Source organism: Vombatus ursinus, unplaced genomic scaffold (assembly GCF_900497805.2).
Source record: "Vombatus ursinus unplaced genomic scaffold, bare-nosed wombat genome assembly UNPS02014786.1, whole genome shotgun sequence".
In the NCBI taxonomy this organism is placed as follows: domain Eukaryota; kingdom Metazoa; phylum Chordata; class Mammalia; order Diprotodontia; family Vombatidae; genus Vombatus; species Vombatus ursinus.
In genome coordinates this window covers 37,747,284-37,768,536 of record NW_020954564.1, presented here as the reverse complement: position 1 = coordinate 37,768,536, position 21,253 = coordinate 37,747,284, and the positions used below count along the sequence as shown (strand labels likewise).

Here is a 21,253-nt window from a genome sequence, read left to right as displayed (position 1 = left end):
GCAACTAACCTGACCTCTCCCCCTATTAATTCTTCCCACACTTCTACTGTGTTTCAGCTTGCTCGCCCTCTGTTTCTTGAGGCAGACATGAGTAGGAGTAAAAATGCAGGGAGAAGCAATCGTGGGTGGGTGTCTCTGCAGGTGGTTGGTTTAGCCAAGGTAGGGGAAGAACCACAGTTTCTTCTCTTCAGCCTGAGCTCCTCACCCACTCTCTTTTAGGAGGATTGGGAACTCGTCACATGGCAGGGCCCTGGGGACATCCAAATAATTTTCTTTTCTGTTCTGTGCTCAGCTGTCTTTCAGATACCTGAGAATCCAGGACCCATGACAGAACCACCATGGTCCTGTCACTCTGTGGTGATAACTCTGCTGTGAGAAAGCCAGATTGAGAGCCCAGAGGGAGCAGGTCTCAGAGACCTCCATTTAAATGCACTGTGATAATGGAACCTTCCTGTTTCAAAGCACCAAGTATTCTCCTGGAGGATCTCTGAATTATACCAAGAATGAAACATTGCTAGGTGAATTCATTGAGGGCAGAGCAATTGGTCAGGGTCTAGAAAACCAATAACTCCAGAGTCATAGAATTTTAGAACACCAGAACTGAAAGGGACTTTAGATGCATACTAATTATGTGACCTTGGACAAGTCATGTAATTATTCTGGGCTTTTATTTTCCATATTTGGAATGAAAAATTTGACCAAATAAGCTCTAAGGTTTCTTCCAGCTCTAAACCTTATGAAGTTATCTGTGCATGAACTCTATGTTACTGAGAGTGGTTCTCAAATTTTTGTTGCTGTTGTTGGTTTTTTCGTTCATGTCACAGTACTCTACCATAAGGATTCCTGGTAACTTACCCCTTAAGCTGACATCGCTTTGGTTGATTTGGGAGACTTGTTTGTATAATATTCCCTCTTGATAACAGCAGCCATTATAGTTGAATTCTTTGAGAGTTCAAGAAATATGAGTACATGTGTAATAAGTAGGATTTGTATATTTTATGACTACTATACTAACTATACTGTGTATCCAGGGTAAGTTAAACTTATATTAAACAAAATTATATATTTTCTTTCATCTGCAATAATGTAAGGTCCAAAGTTTTGCAGAACTACTGCTATAAAGCATTCCCAATAGTCTAGAGTTACACAAGCCATGATGAAAGACATTAGTTGGCAGTCAAAAGCTACCACCAGGAGCCAGTTTTAGATTTGGTATCCCCCTTTCCTCAATTTTCCGTTTTTTATTATCTCCCTTCCTTAGCCACATATTTCCCCCTACTCTCAGCCCAAATGTCCACTCAACCGTACTCTCATACATAGTGTCTCTAATATCTGAGAATGAAACTGATCAATAAATTCATAGAATCCATATTCCATAAAAAAAATTGGACCCGGGAGAAACCTTACAAATAATCTAGTCTAACAACTTATTTTACTGAGGAGGAAACTGAAACCTAGAGAGAAAAATGTGAATTCTTCCTCCTACCTCAAGCAGTAGTCAGGGTACTTCTTTATTTTTTAAGGACAAGAAGAAAGGAGAAGGCTTAATACAATGGAATTGATTACTAATGACTAAATTGCAGGAAGAATGGCAAATGGGGGCAGGATAGATAAATGTTGTTGTGCAGGGGTAGTCTTTTAGAATTTTTTTAAATTAAATGTATTGAGAACTTAATATTGAACATCAATACAGCCAACTAATTCAACAATTATCAAGCATCTTTTTACAGGTCAGACCCCATACAAGACAATGGAGATAAAAATAAAGAAATGAAATAATTCCTGCCCTCAGGGACATTACATTTGTGCGTGTGTGTGTGTGTGTGTGTGCGTGTGTGTGTGTGTGTAGGGGAACCAAACCTGTTTTAAATATGTAGGTTTTAATTTATTATTTGCAGTGCACAAATATCATACCAGTTTTTTAGTCTCCTGTTAAATCCCAATCAGGATTCTTTGTTCATTTTTATTCAGTTTTCTTTGCACATGGTTGTGGGTAATGTCTACTCTACTCTTTTGATACTATTTTTTTTTCACTTTGCATTTATTTCATAAAGGCTTTTTACATTTTTGTATGCTTATATGTTTTATCTTAATGGCATTATAGTATCCCATTACATTAATGTGTTGCAATTTGTTTAACTCTTTGCTTACTATTGGACGTTTCAGTGTGTTCTAGGTTTTTGGCAATTACATATAATGCTACAATGAAAATCTTTGAAAAGCAAAAAGAGCAATACTTTCACATATTTTTCCAACAATGAAAAGATTGGGTCAAAGCATATAAATGATTTTTTTAAAACTTTTATTGAATATTGACTGGTCATCTTTTGGCATTTGGGAAACAAATATTGTATAAAAAACATTGTATTTGGAACTAGAGAACCTGGGTGCAATTCCTAGCTCTTCTGTTACTATTGGACTAACCTTGGAAAAGTCACTTCCCCTTCTCTGGGCCTCAGTTTCCTCCTCTAGTAAAGGAGTAAAATGAAGCAATTAGTTGATGAAATGACAAAATTAAAAAATAATAGACTAGACGGTACCTAACTTTTTTTCCACCTGTAAACTCTATATTTTAGAATTATGTCAGGTAGGTCTTTACCTATTCTCCCTGTGCAGGAAGCAAAGTTCAGTCTTACTAAGCAGGCAGTTGTTCCCCTGTCCCAACCCTGGAGCTCCCTGAGCCTTGCCTGGACCCAGAAGTGTTATTTGCCAGGCCTGCATCTGCTCAGCTGAGAAAGAGAAGTGCAGTCACTGCCTCCCTGAGCTCATCTTCCCATTACTGTCAATTATGAGACCAAATGAGAAAACAGATGAGGCCACAGAGGGGAGGACAGGAGGAGGGGGAATTCTAATGAGAGCTGCCATATTGTGCTCATAGAGTTGTTTCTTGTAGCACACTGGAAGCAAGGGCCAGGGGAAAAGGCATAGCTCATCTCTTTAAAACCCTCCAAACAGCGGTCCCATCCTTGCTTTGCAACACTCCCTCACCCCTACTTAAGAAGCTACTGGAATCTTTGGGGCCAGATATCTAATACAGCATTGCATTCTCAAGGATAAGACCCCAGTAGAGATTAGGCTTTGGAGGACTAGGAAAAACCTCCTTTTGTTAACTACTCTTCATCAAATCCAATGTTCTGATCACTCTAGCCATCTTTCCTAGTCGTGCATTTCATCTGGTATTTAGAGATGGGCTGGGCACCATTGGTTAAGGGATCTCATGCAATGGTATCCTGCTTAATGCAAAGGTCGTTTTTCTGTGAAAGAAATCAAAAGTCGAGGAAGCCAGGCTCACAGAACTCTCTTCTGAATAGACAGCCTGAGGAATTGTTTCACCCGGACTTGGAAGTGTTCTTTTTGCTCCACCTCTTCATTTCTCTGACCTTTTTATGGATTCTCCTCTTCTCTGTTCTTTCTCCTATTTTCCCTCCTTCTTGCTCCTCTCCCTTTTCCCCCTTCCACACACACCTTCTTCCTCACTTATTAGAGTCGCAGAATCTCAAAGCTACCTGAGATTTCTGAAGTTATCTAGTCTAGCACTTGCTAGGTAATCAAATCCCTCCTGCAACATCTTGGGTGGGAGGTGGCATGGTTTAGTTTAAGGTGAATTATCTGAGTTCAGGACTTCTTTACATTTTTCTTTCTGTATCCCTGGTGACTGCACATAATAAGCATTCAATAGATTTTTGCTCAGTGAAGTTGAATTGAATTTAGTTTTAAAAAAAAATAGTTCAGGATATAAAGTCAGATGACCAGAGTAGAAGTTTTTCACTTTGCTACTTATATCTCTCTGTCTCCCCTACTAGAATATAAACTCCTTGAGGACAAGGCCTGTTTTTGCTTTTTTCTTTGTATTGGCAGTGCCTGGAATAGTGCCTGTCACACAATAGGTTCTTAATTAATGCTTGTTGATTGATTTAACTCTTTAAGCTTCTCAGGGACTCAGTCATCTTATCTGAAAATTTAAGGTATTGGATTAGAAAATTTCTTCCAAGCTCTCAAGTTGTAAGCCCAGCCATGAGACTTCATTAATTCTGAGTTGTTCTTCTCCCTCCTGTAGGGTGGCCTGATTGCCCTCCTTTTGCTCTTGCTGGTGTTCACTGTGGCCCTATATGCCCAGCGGCGCTGGCACAGAAGACGGCGGGTCCCTCAAAAGAGTGCCAGCACAGAGGCAACCCATGAGATCCACTATATCCCATCAGTGCTCCTGGGACCCCAAGCTCGAGAAAGCTTCCGGAACTCTCGCCTTCAGGCACACAATTCTGTCATAGGCATGCCCATCCGAGAGACTCCTATCCTGGATGACTATGACTATGACTATGAAGAAGAGGAGCAACCCCGGAGGGCCAACCATGTCTCCCGGGAAGATGAATTTGGGAGTCAGGTGACGCGGACTCTAGAGAGTCTTGGTCAGGCCAGTGAGGAGAAGATAGACTTTGAAAAAAAAGGTGAGTCCTTTGTCGACCCTTTCTTTCTATCTGTTGAAGGGAGAACATGTTGTAGTGAAAAGAACACTGGGAATAGAGCAAGGTCTGGGTTTGAGGTCCATCTCATCCGTGCGATATCTGCGTGACCCTTGGCAAATAAGGTTACCTCAATGGGTCTCGGGTTCCTTATCTTTAAAAATTAGATTGGATTAGATGATGTCTACTCACTCAGAGTTTACTTTCTGTGATATTAGATTCCAGAGGACTTTGGCTGAGGGAAACAGAGGAGTGCCTGACTTTGGGCATGGTCTAGTAAAAGACAGTTATGGCAATGCCAATATTGTGTCTTCACTACTGGTAATATGTTCTTTCTGTCAAGGCAAGATGGTGTATTGGAAGTAATTTTAACTTTTGAGTCAGAAGAAATGAGTTTGAATCTGGGCTCTATTAAGTCTTTAACCTTAGGCAGAATATAGTATGTGTTATTCATGTCTAGGTCTCCACAGGTGTGGGTAAAAGAGTCCCAGCTCCCATGCAAGCACTTAAAGTGATATATTTGTGTGCACATATGTGTGTATGTATGTGCACACACATATACATATGTATATGCATACATGCACACATGATATGTGTGTGCATATATATGTATGTGTGTATAAACACACATGTACACATACATATATAACAGGTACAGGGCAGCCTTTATTTTCACCTTGAAGAAAATGCAGAAAATTCATAAAGGGATTACAGAAAAAGCCCAGAAAGGGAGCCAAGAAATAGACAATACAACTCTCCTTCTTCTCTGGTGACTCCTATCTCCCTGGGACCCAAGGCCTTAAATAACCAGCCAGTCAAAAAACATATGTTAAGGGCTCGCTATGTGCTAGGCACTATTCTAAGATATGGGCATAAAAAGGGAGACAAAAAACACTGTCCTGCCCTCAAGAAACTTACACTCTCATGGGGAGACATCATGAAATAATGAGTTACATACAAGATATATACAACGTAGATGGAAGATCGCCTTGCAGACGTAGTTCTGACCTCTGATTTGGACTCTCCTTAAAAGGAAAACAAGCTGGGAGATTCTAGGGAGGCAATTCCCTTTCCCATTAGACTTGTACCATACAAATGACTCAATATGTTAATATAGAACAAATCATTTAAGAACCGAACATTGAATAGGAATTATTTTCTCCTCTGCTTATTAGCTCCTCTATCCAGAAGTCTGGAACTCCATATTCTCCATATTTCCCATTTCACAGATGAGGAAACTGAGACTTAGAGGTAATTCAACCAGGTTTATGCTCCTATTGTCAGAGCTGGGGATTCTGATTCCAACCAGGGAGGGATCTTTCCATTTTTGGTTCTACATGATTTTGCTGCTTGCATTCCCTCCTGTCTGATGCATCTTCACATCCAGAATAACCTTCCTTTTCCACAGATTTGAGTTCCTTGCTGAAAAATTGTCAGTGGTTTCCTGTTACCTAATATGTGGAGTCCTTGGCCTGATATTTAGGGACCTCCATAGCCTGCTACCTTTCTGATATTTTTTTTCATTACTTCCTTTAATGAACTTCATGCCAAACTGGACTGTTTTTTCTTCTTGTCCTGCATTCTCTTGTCTCTACGTTTTTGGAAGCCATCTTTCCTGCCTCAAATGCCCTCCCTCCTCATGTCTACCTATTGAAATCCTTCTCTTCCTTCAGGGTCTGACTTAGATGTCAACTGTTCTGTAGAGTCTTTTTTTTGAGATCCCCTGCTAAAAATGATATTCTTTCCTCAAATTGACCTAGATCTCTCCTTTTACCCCAGACCATCTTACTTAGTAATTTTTCTTTTCCTCCCCCTTCCTTGAAGGCAAGGAAGTACTGACTCTGTTATTCTTTGCAGTCTTAATTATTTTTATATAGTAGGTACTCATTAAATGATTATTAAATTGAAACCCCCTGGGGCAGAGTGTTATCAGTCCTTGATCTAAATAGAAAAATAACCGAGGAAATAATGGTCAGATTTTAGGCAAGCTGTTTTATGAGCTCAAAACTGGGGAGGTGATGCAAAATGGTTTGTTCTCCTTCTTCTTTACCTGAGCCTAGTGATAAAGCTATATAGGGAAGAAAGGTAAGAGAAGAAAGCTAACATAGAGGGGCTGTGACTACAGCAATAAACTCTGCATTGTAGTTCATAACAAGGTTTTAGGAATCTCTTGCTTTCCTTCAGTCAGAATGAAAGTTCCTAATTGGATATAAACCATAGCAGGAGAAATTACATGGGGAGGGGACAAGAGGGCAGGGCCATAGGGGTTAATTTTTCCAAAGAAGAGGCTCACTAGAATACTCTGGTTTTCCAAACTGGGCTCCATGCATTCCTGTGAAACTGATAAGATGGTTGAACTATAGCAACTTAGGGCCGAGCTTCCTTGACAAAGCTGGAAAGATATAGACAGGTAATATCTGTGTGTTCATTGATGCAAAAGGCAGCATGAATATCCATTCCCCAACACTAATTGGGTGGCAGGGAATCTCCTACAGGAAAGATACTTGGTCTTCTGAGTGTTTCAAAGGGTGTCCAAGACCACAGGGTGGAAGTTGGTAGTGGGTATGGGTTGTGTGGAATTATTGTCCAAGGATCTATAGATATTTTTGTATTCACAAACAGCTTTGCAGGTATTTATTAGCTAATTCACTTGATAGATCTATGAGTTTGGCTCTGCCACATAGCAATTGGTAGATGGTACCCTGGAAAGGACAGAGGACTGTATGTGTAGTCAAAAAGTTCCGTTCAGTCGTTTTTCAGTCGTGTCCAACTGTTTGTGATCTTATTTGGGGTTTTCTTGGCAAAGATACTAGCATGGTTTGCCATTTCCTTCCCCACTTCATTTTACCAATGAATAAATTGAGGCTACCAGGGTGAAGTGACGTACCCAAGGTCACACAACTAGTCAGTGTTTGAGGCCATATTTGAACTCAGAAAGATGAGTTTTCCTGACTCCAGGACCAGCACTCTGTCCACTGTGCCACCTACCTGTCCAGTGGAGTCAGGAAGACTTGAGTTCAAATGTGACCTCAGAAACTCACTATCTGTATGAACCTGAACAAGTCAATTAACTGCTGTCTGCCTCAGTTTTCCCATCTGTAAAATGGAGGCAATAATAGCACTGGCCTCCCAGTTTTGTTATGAGGATAAAATGAGATAATATTTGTAAAACATTTTGCAAACCATAAAGTGCTGTATAAATGTTAGCTATTATTGTAGAATGGAGCATGGAACCTGTAAATCCCTGGTATAGAGTCATGGAAAGATAGACTAGAAAAGTACTTAGAACATAGAACTTCAGAACATAGGCAGCATGGCCTAATTCCAGAGTTAACTTGATCTCTTTGAATGTATATATGTATAAACATGTTGTGTGCATAATATGTATGTATACATAGGTGTATGTGTAGGAATGTCTATATATAAATAGTTCCACAGAATTTGTTTTCTTTGTTATCGTATGTGTTTTATTTGCTTTTAAAAATGTTATTCTGAGGAGGAGTCTATTGCCTTTAACAGAAACTAAAGGGCTCCAAGCTACAAAGATGTTTAAGAATCTCTGATAGTGGAAAGGGCACTAGATTTGGAGCCAGAGGTCCCGGTTTTGGAACCCAACCCTGATATTTAATACCTCTATGAACTTGAACAATTTTCTTAACCTCTCAGTGATGTAACAGATTTGGGGCCTCAATTCCCTCATCCTTAAGGTGAGAAGGTTAGACTTGATAATCATATATTTAGACCTAGAATGGCCCTGAAAGGTCATCAGGACTAACCCTCTCATTTTATGGAGGAGGAAATTGAGTCCCAAAGAGCCGTAGTGATGTATTCAGGATTACATAACTAGTAAGTATCTAGGGCAGGATTTGAACTTGGGTTTTTTTTTATTCCAAATCCTAAAATCCCTACTAGTTCATGGTTCTATGATCTTTATGTAGAGGGAGTTAAGTATAATGGGTTAAAAAAAATGTCCTCGGAGTTAGGAAGATCTGGGTCCAAAGCCTGGCTCTAATCCACCCTACCTGTGTTATCATGTGTTATCTAACTACTCTCTGTGTACCCAGACAACTCTTTAAAACTGAGGTGCAAGGGGGCTGGAGCCAAGATGGCAAAGTAAAAGCAGTGACTTGCTTGAGCTCTCCTCCAAACCCCTCCAAATATCTCTAAAAATGGCTCTAAACAAATTCTAAAGCAGCAGAACCCACAAAAAGACAGAGTGAAACAAATTTCCAGCCCAAGATAGCCTGGATGGTTGATCAGAAAGGTATATTGCACCAGGCTGGGAGAGTAATGCAATTCAGCATGGGCACGCAGGCCTCAGAGGACTGAATCGCAGGTAGCTGTGGCGGTTTCCAGACTTCTCAACCCAGGAACGCCAAAGACAACTTAGAAGGTCAGTGGGAAAAGTCTATTTCTGCGGTGGTGAGAGAGAAGCATGGTGGTCTCAGCTCCAGTCCCCAAGTTTGGTCCTGCGGCAGCGGCTGCCTCCTGAGCTTCTGGCCCACAGACTGAGGGGGAATCGAGTGGCTGTTCAGAGGGGTATTGCAGTGATCTCTCTGCTGGTGCAGGATTCTATTGCTTTGCCTGTGCTTGAATCTGGGTCATAGTTCTGGGTGGTGGTCCTAGGGTGAGGAGGAGCACTGGCATAGTGGAGCTTGTAGTGGTGGTAGAGAAGAAATCCTTCTCACAGTTCCAAGGCAGAAAAGAGTGCTTGTGGTCACTCATAGATCAGAGCACAGGCCAGGAAAGGAGTAAACACTGCCCCTTTGATCATAGCACCTTGGAAGAACTGAAGATTTTCAGGTCCCTAGAAGTATCTCTGAAAACAGCTGCACAAAACCCCAGAAGCTGGAGACAGTGCATTCTCCAAACTGGGAACAGACCACTACCTTAACAAAGAGTTTATAACTCAAGTAATTGACTAGGATCATGAGAAAGCAGCGCAAAAAGAGTCAGACTATATTATCTTACTTTGGTGACAAAGAAGATCAAAACATACAACCAGAAGAAGACAACAAAGCCAAAGCTCCTACATCTAAAGCCTCCAGAAAAAATATGAATTGGTCCCAGGCTATTCAAAAAGGATTTTGAGAAGCAAGTAAGAGAAGTAGAGGAAAAACTGAAAGTGATGCTAAAGGAGACCCAAAAAAATAGTGAAGAAAATAACACCCTAGCCTAACCCAAATGGCAAAAAAGGTCAAAAAAGCCAGTGAGAAGAAGAATGCCCTAAAAAGCAAAATTGTCCAAATGGAAAAGGAAGTCCAAAAGCTTACTGAAGAAAATACTTCCTTAAAAATTAGAATGGAGCAATTGGAAATTAGTGACTTTATGAGAAATTAAGGCATTGTAAAACAAATCCAAAAGAATAAAAAAATAGAAGACAATGTGTAATATCTCATTGGAAAAACAACTGACCTGGAAAATAGATCCAGGAGAGAGAACTTAAAAATTATTGGACTATCTGAAAACCATGATCAAAAAAAGAGGCTAGACATCGTCTTTCAAGAAATTATCAACCAGAGGGCAAAACAGAAGTTGAAAGAATCCACCGATCACCTCCTGAAAGAGATCCCCAAAGGAAAACTCCTAGGAATATTGTAGCCAAATTCCAGAATTTCCAGGTCAAGGAGAAAATATTGCCAGAAAGAAACAATTCAAGTATTGTGGAAACACAATCAGGATAACAAAATATTTAGCAGCTTCTACATTAAGGGACTGCAGGGCATGGAATATAATATTCCGGAGGGCAAAGGAGATAGGATTACAACCAAGAATCACCTACCCATTAAAACTGAGTATAATCCTTCAGGGGAAAAAACGGTCATTCAGTAAAATAGGGGACTTTCAAGCATTCTTGATGAAAAGACCAGAGCTGAATAGAAAATTTGACTTTCAAATATAAGACTTAAGTGAAGCATGGAAGAAGTAAACAGGAAAGAGAAATCATAAGAGACTTATTAAGGTTGAACTGTTTACGTTCCTGCATGGAAAGATGATATTTATAACTCATGAGTCCTTTGTCAGTATTAGGGTAGTGGGAGGGAGAAATTATATGTATGTATGTATAGATAGACAGATAGATAGATAGATAGATAGATAGATAGATAGATAGATAGATAGATAGATAGATAGATAGAGGTCACAGGGTGAGTTGAAGATGAAGGGGTGATATCTGGAAAATAAAATTAAGGGGTGAGAGAGGATTATACTGGGAGAAGGAGAAAGGGAGAGGTAGAATGGGGTAAATTATCTCACATGAAACAGACAAGAAAAGACTTTTACAGTGGAGGGGAAATGGGGGAAGGTGAGAGGGAATGAGTGAATCTTATTCTCATAGGATTTGGCTTAGGGAGGGAATAACATACACAGTTGGGGTATGGAAATCTATCTTACCCTACAGGAGAATAAGGGGGGAAGGGGACGAGAGAGCAGGGGCTTGATAGAGGGGAGGGCAGATTGGGGGAGGGGATAATCAGAAGCAAACATTTCTGAGGAGGAACAGGTTCAAAATAGAGAATAGAATAAATGGGGGCTAGGATAGGATGAAGGGAAATAAACTTAGTTTTTCACAATATGACTACTGTGGAAGTGTTTTGCATGACTACACATCTATAACCTGTATCGAGTTGCTTGCCTTTTCAATGAAGGTGGGTGGGGAGGGAGGAAGGGAGAAAATTGTAACCGAAAGTTTTAAAAAAACATGTTATAAAATAAATAAATTAAAAAAAAACTGAGGTGCACGCAAGCTGCTGATTGGTGTCACTTTAGAAAGTTCTGCACATGGAATATTTTACAAAAGGAAATCATGGGGGCTGGACATTCCCCACTTCCAATTCCATGCTCCACCCCCAAAGAAGATCCCTATGTGCTTCTTGTTAGAGTTCAAAGGGACCTTAAATATAACTGGCAATTATATAGCGTTTTAAGTTTTGCACAGTGTTTGCCTCAGACTATAGCATTGTAAGAATTAGAGGGAATCTCTGGGTACATCCAGTGTTTCTCAGATTCCATTCCAAAAAAACATTGCTGATCAGGGAGAAGATTTTGGTGTCTGTGATAATTTTCTAGAGATTCAACAATGCAGGGAACTTTTTCTTCCTGAGTCTAAGGACAAGACCTGTGTGACAGGGACATAAGGTGAGGACAAGCAGTGGGTATAAAGCAAGGAATGTGCACCAATCTTCTGTCTCTGATTGCAAGAGAAGACAAGCTTGGAAGGAAACCCAGCAAGGGTTGGAATGAAGCCAGGAAATGGAAAAGTGGCTGTCAGTGAGACAAAGTTCCAAAACATGCCTGTGGCAAACTTGGGGGAAGGGTCTTGCTGAGAGACAGGTGGGTTGGAGGGGGATACCAGATGTCATGAAAATAGAAAGAGAACCCAGTGACTGTATAGCTAAAAGGAGACAATTTGAAGGCAATGTGTAGCAACAAACCCTTCTTCCAACCCAAGAGATTGTGTTGTGGCCCCAGGGGCAGCCTGAGCCAGGAAACTATTTCCAGACATGCAAGCCCAGGAAGCCAGAGGGCAATACCTCCCTGAGCCTAGCACTGTCCTGACTTGTGTTCAAAGGACTTATTTTCACAAGATAATTTTAGTATGATAATAGGTTTCATTTCTCCCATTTTGCTCCACAATTTCCTCTTCCTTTCTTCTGATTTATTCTAGACCTCCCAGACTACAATTTATGAGTTCCTTGAATTATATATTTCCAGCTCCAAAGTGTTCTGTGACAAATTATTTTGAGAACTGATGTAGTCCAATCTCTTAATTTTATTTCATTTTATTAATGTCTTCTGTCTGCATATTAAAGTAATTTCCCAAATCCCTTCCCCCCACATCTGTAAAATGGAAATTATAATACTTGATGTGCCTTTCTCACAAGGTTGTTGTGAGGGAAGTGATTGGTAAACTATTAATGAACAAGCATTTATTAACTGTTTATTAGGTGCCAGGCACAGAGCTAAGCACTGAGGATTCGAAGTGTAGTAGGAACAATAGCTTAACTACCTGCACCCCCATGTGGGTTAGACTAGTTTTTTGTTTGTTTGTTTGTTTCCTTAAATGATATTGAGACACTCCTGGGAACTTATTCAGCTCAGGTGGCTAAAAGTCTGAACTGTTGACACTACTTCTTCATCGTCTGAGTAATGGACCCAGGAGGAGCTGGAGAGTCTCTCATAAGTTTGTCTGGTCAGTTCTGATAGAAGCTTCTTCATTCAGCTGAATCAAATCAGGTGTGTCTAACACTGCCTGTCCTGCTTGATTATTTTTCTGCCATGGTTAAGCAAATCTCCTTTTGTAAATGTGAGTGATCTAGAATCTCTTAATTCATTATATTTCCAAACTAAACTGATATAGGACTATTCTAAGGCCAAGTCCAGAACAAAGAAAAAGCCAAAACAGCTGCTGCCTGAAGAAACTTATGTGCTAATGGGAGAGATAACATGTGCAGCATACACACACTTGTGTGTGTGTATGTGTGTCTGTATATGTATATGTATATGTTTATGTATAGTTAGTAATTTTGGTCAATATGGCCGGACCATAACGTATATGGAGGCGAACTATGGGTTAAAAACTGAAAGCTAGGAAGTGACCACGTTGAGACAAATTTGTAATGTCAAAAAAAAGAAGCTTATTAAATTTGATCCTAAAGGCAATAGGGAACCATTGGAGTTTATTAAATTACGGATATAACATAGCCAGGCCTACACTTGAGGAAAATCACTTTGGCAGCTGTGTTAAAGAATGGAATGGAGTGGGGAGAGACTTGAAGAAGATAGTTCAAATATAAGTCTATTAGGAGTATATTTCAGTAGTCCAGTCAAGAGGTAAGGAGAGCCTAGACTATGGTGGTGGTTATGTGAAAGGAGGAAAAGGGAAATATGCAAGAGATGCTGTAGAGAGAGAGAGAGAAAAAAGACCAACACCAGTAAAATATTCTAATGATTATCATCATTATCATTGTTGTTACTACCTCATCAGATCATGTCTCATGTTAACAGCAGAACCAGAGCGAGAATTCAGGTCTCTAGAGACCAGACCTGTGTACTTTATGTTAAACTGGATGGTGGTAATTGATCCCTGTTTTATTCAGTTTAAAAATGCAATAAAAAACATTAGCTTTCCTAAAACATGTCATTCAAAAAATACAACAGCACCCCATGGAGGGGTGATATGTTTGATAATTCAAAGGTCCTAGTCTTTTATACTTGAATACATTTTATCTGAATTACTCCCCAGTCCATGTGTGTTGGGAAAGTTAATGATGTTGAAGATTTCCACAGTAGGATTATAGAACATAGAACTCTGCAGTTGTAGACTCAAGAGTATTAGAGATTTGATCTGGAAGGGTCATTAGAGACTCCCTAGTCCAACTCCCTTTATTTATATGAGCAAACCGATGCTAAGAGAAGGTAAATTCCTTGCCTGAGATCGAACAGGTGGTAAACATCAAAAGTGGGATTTGGGCCTGAGTGCTCTGACTTCCCAGCCTGTGTTCTTCCACTGTGTCATGCCGCCTCCCTAGTTATTGTTCCCTCTTCAGCAAGCGTGGACTGAGCGTCATGATTTGCAATTGGAGGGGAAAGATAATCTTGCCCCATTGTCTTTAGGGGCTTATGTTTCTGATAATATGTTCAGGGGTGGGAATGGTTACATTTTGACACCGGCACCCAGAACTGCACTTCCATTTTCACCATCCAAAGTCTAGTTTTGACTCATTTCAAAGTCCAGCTTAAGTTTTCCTTCTTCTGTTAAGTCTTCCCCTAGTAAGTGGGAAAAGAAATGACTAGTCCAGTGTCACAGAGGTAGTAAGTAGCATAGCCATAATTCAAACCTAAGCTATCTGAATCTACCTCCAGGACTCAGTCAACACTCAACAAGCCCATGAGTCAACAAGCATTTATTAAGTGCTCATGTGCTAGGCATCCTACTCAGCCCTGGGAATACAAATACAGTATTTTATAGAACAAAGTACAACAAAAGACAGTCTCTGTCTTCCGAAAGCTTAAATTCTAAATCAAAGGAAGACAGCCTATAAAAGGAAGCTGAAAAAGTGAGTGAAGTGGGCAAGGATGAATATACATGGGACATGGGCATTGGTACAGGGCCGTATGGTACAGGGACATTGCAGAGAAAGTCTGAAGCACCAGGCATACAATGTAGAGATAAATGAAGATATGGATGACCTGGGCATCCTCCTTAAAATGGAAGTTCTAGGAGGAATCAGCTAATCAGAGGGAGAGGCCCCAGGATTAGTTGGTATTTCCAATATGTGAAATATAGGAGTTGAATGAATTTCCAGGGTCAGGAGGTTTCTGTGGCATGGTAGAGAAAATCTAGATAGTCAGAAGTATGGCCTGATATAGAATGAAGTACTCTTTTTACTGGGTTCACATCCTGGCTTTTTTTTTTACCTGTGTTACCTTGGGCAAGAGACTTAATCTCTCTGGACCTCAGTTTCCTTACCTGTAAAACGAGCAGTTTGGACTAGATGGTTTCTATAGTCTCTTAGAATCCAACATCCCTGCCGGATCTCTATCTATGATTTTGTGATTCATGAAGATGAAATGAGATAATACCTGTAAAGCATTTAGCATAATGCTGGACATTATGGTGGGTGCTATATAAAGGTTTACTCCCTTCCCCCTAAATCACATGGTCCAGTGAGACATGGAGAGGCTACAAATCAGTGGCAAAGCACTTTATTTGATTTTCCCAGTACTGGGGGATTCTCTGTATCCCCAAGAAAGGCTGCCTGATATCATCACCCCTCCATCCCTGACATCAGCCTTAGAGAAAGCAATAATGGCATACTTTCTGATTTTAGCCACACTCTCCACTTTCTACCTGTGTATATTAATGGTTGTGTCAGTGTCATGGGTAGCAATTCATGCCTATCTTTTTTCAACATCTGCCTTGGATGTGGCTTTGTAATTTTGTCTTTTTAGGACTCTTTAGAAGCCAGAGAGGTCTAACCAGTTGAAAATGAGCTTCAGAAGTCAGCCTGCAAAGTGTCCAGATATGGGATGGGTCATTTATTTATTTATTTATTCATTCATTCATTCATTCATTTATTTTTCCTCTTTGAGGGGAAAAAATCTGCTTCCATTGTTAAGGTAGTTCATCTAGCTCCAATTAATAAGTTGCCCCTTCAAGAATGGTAACAAACCTTGGCTCTGCTTACAAGCTCTCCCCATCTTGTGGGTTCCCTCCTGTTTCTTTCTGGACTGTGCTTATCGTTCCTAAATGCCTGGGCTTAGGCAAAAAGGGTGACTTTGTCAGAGTTGAGCTTGGCATTCCCAGGCAACCATCCTCAGAGCTGTCTCTGCACTCTCTAAAATAAGATATAGACTGAGATTTGTCATCAAACCACAAACAGTAATGTCACTAAAGCTGTCACAAGAGCCCCTTAAAAATGTCACTTTCGAGCATTAATTGCCAGGATAGCAAAACAAATGCAGGTTCCTTCGAACATTTGCTTGTTCCCTCTCCTCCCACGCTCCCCTTTCTTCTCCCTTGCTCTCATTTCTCCCTCTTCGTGCAAAACCTATTTTACCCCACTCCTCATGTCTTCATCTTATTTTGCTTCCCCAGGGCCTCATCTTGATTAGAATGTCTCTAGGAAACTGCACTGGGCTCTTGCTATGATTGATTGGGGTGAGAGAATGTTGGTATATGTCAGGTGCTGGAGGAATGCAAGCCCACTCAGTGGTTGATACAGACATCTCCAGAGTGAGGCCTGGGAGTTTTCCTATTGGGTTATGGATCTCTGGGCCTCTCAACCAGGCTTGGTTGTGTTGGAATTCTGCTCATCAGGATGGATGGCAGCAATTGGAAGACAATACGGGGGTCTGTCACTTGATTAGGCCAGTGGGACCATGTGGTGCCTTTCTTGCTCCTGCAGAGAACCCAGGCTGCCTCTGACATTGATGGCTGTATTAACTCTAGGACTGTATTTGTTAGTCATCTTTTCATCAGGGCGAGGTACTTGGCTCTGTGCTCTGTAGCATTTTTATTGATGATTTGGATCAATGGTGTCAAACTCAAATAGAAATGGGAACCACTAAACCATATATACGGATCCCAGCATATTGATTTAGAAAATCACGTATTTGTATTATCAGTGTTGTATTGTATCTTTTATTTTGTTAAACATTTCTCAATTACATTTTAATCTCATTTGGCCACACTCATGATTTTGGGGATATATATATATATATATATATATATGGACTATAGGCCATGTGTTTGATACCTCTACTTTGGATAAAGGCAGTGATAACATCTTTATCAAACTGGTTGGGAAGACACAAAGCTGGAATGAAAAGCTTATCAATCAGATGATAGAATTATAATCCAAAAAGAGATGAATAGAATAGAACATAGTATAAAATATAAGGTTGCATCTGATAACAATAAATGTAAAGTCTTCCAGAGGGTCAAAATATCAACTTCCTAAGTACATAGCAGGGATGGTATGGCTAAAGAGTAATTTGTCTGAAAATGATCTAGGAGTTTTAGTGTAATCCAAGGTCAAAGTGAGTTAACAGTGACTAACTAATAAAGAATGTGATCTTGCAATGTGTTGGAAAGCATAGCTTCCAGGCAGGAGGTGACATTTCCATGCTACTCTGCCTGGGTCAGAGCCCATCTGAAATATTGTGCCGAGTTCTGGCCACCAAATTACAAGGACATTGATAAACTGGAAGGAGTTTACAGGAAGACAACTAGAATGAAGGGCCCTGAGACCATCATATAAACATTTGCTGAAGAAATTTAGGATGCTTAACCTAGAAAATGAAAGAAAAAAAAGAATTATTATGAGGGGAAAGTTAAACATATAGCTGTTTTCAAATATTGGAAGGGCTGTTGGGTTGAAGGGGGAGTTGAATGGTTCTGTTTGGGCCCAGACAACCTGAAGGAATCAAAACCTTCCAGAAGTCTAGTGGACTACCTCAGGAGGCAGTAGGTTCTCCCTTACTGGCCATTTTTAAACAGAACAATGATGACCACTGGAGTGAGTATTAATAGGCAGTCTTTTTCTTTTCTTTTTTGGGGGAGTGGGGTAGGGTTGGGATGGCAATATTAAGTAGTGTACTAGATAGTTATTGAGGTCCCTTCCAACTCTGAAATTGTGTTATCTTGTGATCTATGATTTGCAATTATGGAATCATAGAGTTTGAACTGAAAGGGATCTTAGAATATATAATATTAGAGCTGAATAGGATGTTGGAATAAAAAATGTTGGAGCAGGAAGGGACTTTAGAATATGGAATGTTACAGGTAAAAACCGAATGCTAAAACATTTTATGCTGGACTAGAAAGGGCCCTTAGAAGTTGATCTAATCCAACCCTTTCTTTTGACAAATGAGGAAACTGAGGTTCAGAGAGGAGAAATGACATGTATTTATGGTGACTGAGTTAGTTACATAGGCAGAATTAGAACCCAGAACTCCTAGATTGGTGTTCTTTCTATCTACAGATTGTATACCCTATCTACTCTGAATTCTGATAGTATTTATCTGTATCATTCAATTTGCTCCTTAGACACATGAAGCTTTGCATTTTTTCTTAGTTTCTAGGATTTACGTCTTATTTTTCTGAATGAAGTAGCAAAAATTTTTAGTCAGTAGTAAATACTTCTTTAAAGAAATCTTCCTTAATGTATAGCAAATGTGAGGTGCTCTATATTTTTTAAAGAGTATATAACAATGGAAGAATATAAGGTGTCATGTGCCATTAGTGTTCTGTAGAAGTCCAGGAGAGATAAATCAGTATGCATCAGAGTAGGGAGGGAAGTCTTCATGAGGGAGAAGGGACATGAGCTGAGTTGGAGGATGGGCAGTATGTGGAAAGGAGAAGAAAGAATGGGATTCCAGGTGGGGGGAAAAAAAAAATATATATATATGTATGTGTATGTGTGTGTGTGTGTGTGTATATACATGTATTTATGTCTCTATGTGTATATATATGTATATATGTGTGTACGTATATGTATGTATAATGTAAATGAGAGAGACATATGTATGTATATAATACACACATATATTCTATTTCCTTCATTATATGCATATATAAAATTGTAATTGTATTATGTGTGTGTATGTAGACATACATACATATGCATATGTATATATTAAAAAGGAAATAGAAGGAACCTTCTCAGAGCCTTTCCCTTTGCTTGTTTATGGGGCAGGCTTCTGACTGTGTTATAATGGAAAAGTGCTAGCTCTGGAGGCAAAAGACCAGTGTCTAAATCCTGCCTCTATGACTTACTACCTGTGTGACCTTGGGTAAATCATTTTGATTCTCTGAGATATGGTTCCTCAGCTCTAGAAAGAGGAGGTTATACTTAGTGACAGCTAAGGTCCTTTCCAGCTCTTAGCACAGTGCCTGGAACATAGCAAGCTCTTAAATGCTACTCCTTCCTTCCTTCCTTCCTTCCTTCCTTCCTTCCTTCCTTCCTTCCTTCTTTCCTTCCTCCCCTAAAACCCATAACCCTGTGAACTGTGAAGTATCATTGCATGGTAATAAGGTATGTGCCTAGGTCATGGGGTCAAATTAAAATATAAATGGTGGCCATTAAACCATAGATAAGAATCTCTGTGAGTCACATAGTGACTTCTTGTTGTTGTCATTTTAAAATTTTTTTCAGTTGTTTCTGACTCTTTATGACCCCTTTTGGGGTTTTCTTGACAATGATACTGGAGTGGCTTGTCATTTCCTTCTCCAACTCATTTTATAAATGAGTAAACTGGAACAAAAAGGCTTTGGTGACTTTCCCAGGGTCACACAACTAGCAAGTGCCTGAGACTAGATTTGAACTCAGGCGTTCCTGACTCCAGGCCCAGCACTCCATCCTCTGCACCACCTAACTGCTCACATAGTGACTTAGAAAACCACATATTAACATTATCTGTGTTCTGTTGTGTTTTTGTTTATCTTGTTAAATATTTCCCAAAGACATTTTCATCTGGTTCAGTCAGCGTTACTCAGAAGTGTTACCAGCGCCTATGTGTTTGACATCTCTGTTCTAGTGGACCTCTAAATTCCCTTTCAACTCTGAGTTTTTGTAGCTCTAGGATTCCCCTGACCTAAAGAATCTTATATTCTAGTTGGAGAAAGAAGAAATGCACAGGAACAATGAGAAAATAAATAGGAATGAGTGCTGAGGAAGTATAAGTAAGGGGATAATCATTGTAGGGTATGTTTGGTTACAAAAGCCTTCTTAGGGGAGCCATATAGAAGGAAATGATTATCATGGGTCGACAGAAATCAAGAGGGAATTTGATTCAGGAATGGTCTGAGCATCCTTGGGGAAAAGGATGAAAAGCACAGCCTGGTGGGAGCCAAATAATGAGGTTAGGCAGATCTGAGGGGAAGAAAACTGATATATGTGAGAAGGAGTTTAGACTCAATCTAATTGACAATAGGGAGTAAAGCGTAATGAAAATAGGATGGAGGAAACTGGCCAAAGTCAGCCAGATAAATGGAAGGAGTGGGGAGATGAGATGAACCACCCTAGCTACCAGAGCTTCTGAATTGTTCTTAATACATGTATAAATTTGGGAAATGCCATTCAGTGCATAAATGACAGTCTTAATTAAATTTTCTTTTGGGGCCCAGAGATTGTGCTCTATCTGGGGGAGATAGACAACAGGACAAAGAGATAAGTCTACATTTGTTTTTGTTCATTTTTTTTAAAGTGATATACCCTGATCTGGTTATACTGATCAGCTCTACTAAGATTATACATGCATTCCCTTAAGAAGTTTGGGTTTATTGTTGTTGTTGTTGTAGTTGTTTGGCCTGAGAGCTTAGGTGGGGAGGACCCAATAAAATAACCAAAATAAAAAGACTCCTCTGCTCCCCATCTGTAACATGGAGGAGGGAAGGTTCTGTGACCTCATGAAACAATCTGTTTAATGCACTTAAGTAACCTTCTATATGCAGTGTTCCTTTTACTTCACTAAGACACATTTGGACCACTAGAGCTCTCCCCATGTCCTACCTTGTCTTCTTCCTGTCTGTCAGAGAAGTCAGGCAGCGATGCTTCCTAGGCCTATTAGACTGGTGACAAAATTCAGTTTGACTGAGAACCATTAATAGAACTGTTTCTGTCCTGAGATGGTGTAATACCTCTTGTTTTTACTTCCTCAAGTCATGGATCATTTGGGCACATCCTGTCTGAAGAGCCCTGTGTGCTGGTGGCTGAAAGATTCTTCTCTTTGGCATTGGTAGAAGAGAAAGATGTCAAAAGATAGCTAGGAAGTGAGGCAGCTTAGTTGAAGGACAACATTTAAGACCTCAGTTCTCTGAAACGATGTCTACCCATCCACCAAGGCTGTCCTTATGTACAAGTGTCCTAGGCTGTCACTGATAAATTTGATTTGATTCAGAAAAATAAACAATACTGATGAAAATCAATAATTCAGTAGCTGGGAGGGTATAACAAGTACAGTTTACGTATTTCATAATTTTTCTTAGGACTAGCCTTTTTTGAATGGTTTAAATTTTCAACTGATTTGGTCAATATTATGCATATAATTATGCAATATTCCATGCTTATAGTCCCCTGTCTCCAGAAAGAAAAAAGGATCATAACCTAATGTGCTAACATATATGAAGCATTTCACAAACTTTAAAGAGCAATATAAATGCTAGCTAACTACTATTAATAATTTTCTGCTAAATGATAAGAGTAGCTACAATTTATATACCTCTTTAAAGTATGCAAAGCACTTTACAAACAATTCTATGAAGTAAATGCTATGATTATCCCCATTTT

The 21,253-nt window shown here is 39.8% G+C and overlaps 1 protein-coding gene across 2 annotated transcripts in view; it reads left to right on the top strand.

Moving 5' to 3' along the window:
- LOC114047044 (astrotactin-2) overlaps positions 1 to 21,253 on the top strand; it is a 1,078,351-nt gene that overhangs the window by 238,411 nt on the left and 818,687 nt on the right. For both annotated transcript variants that reach the window (XM_027867715.1, XM_027867716.1), the window contains exon 3: positions 4,058 to 4,445. In XM_027867715.1, coding sequence (XP_027723516.1) covers positions 4,058 to 4,445 — 388 coding nt within the window. The remainder of the gene's footprint in view (positions 1 to 4,057; positions 4,446 to 21,253) is intronic.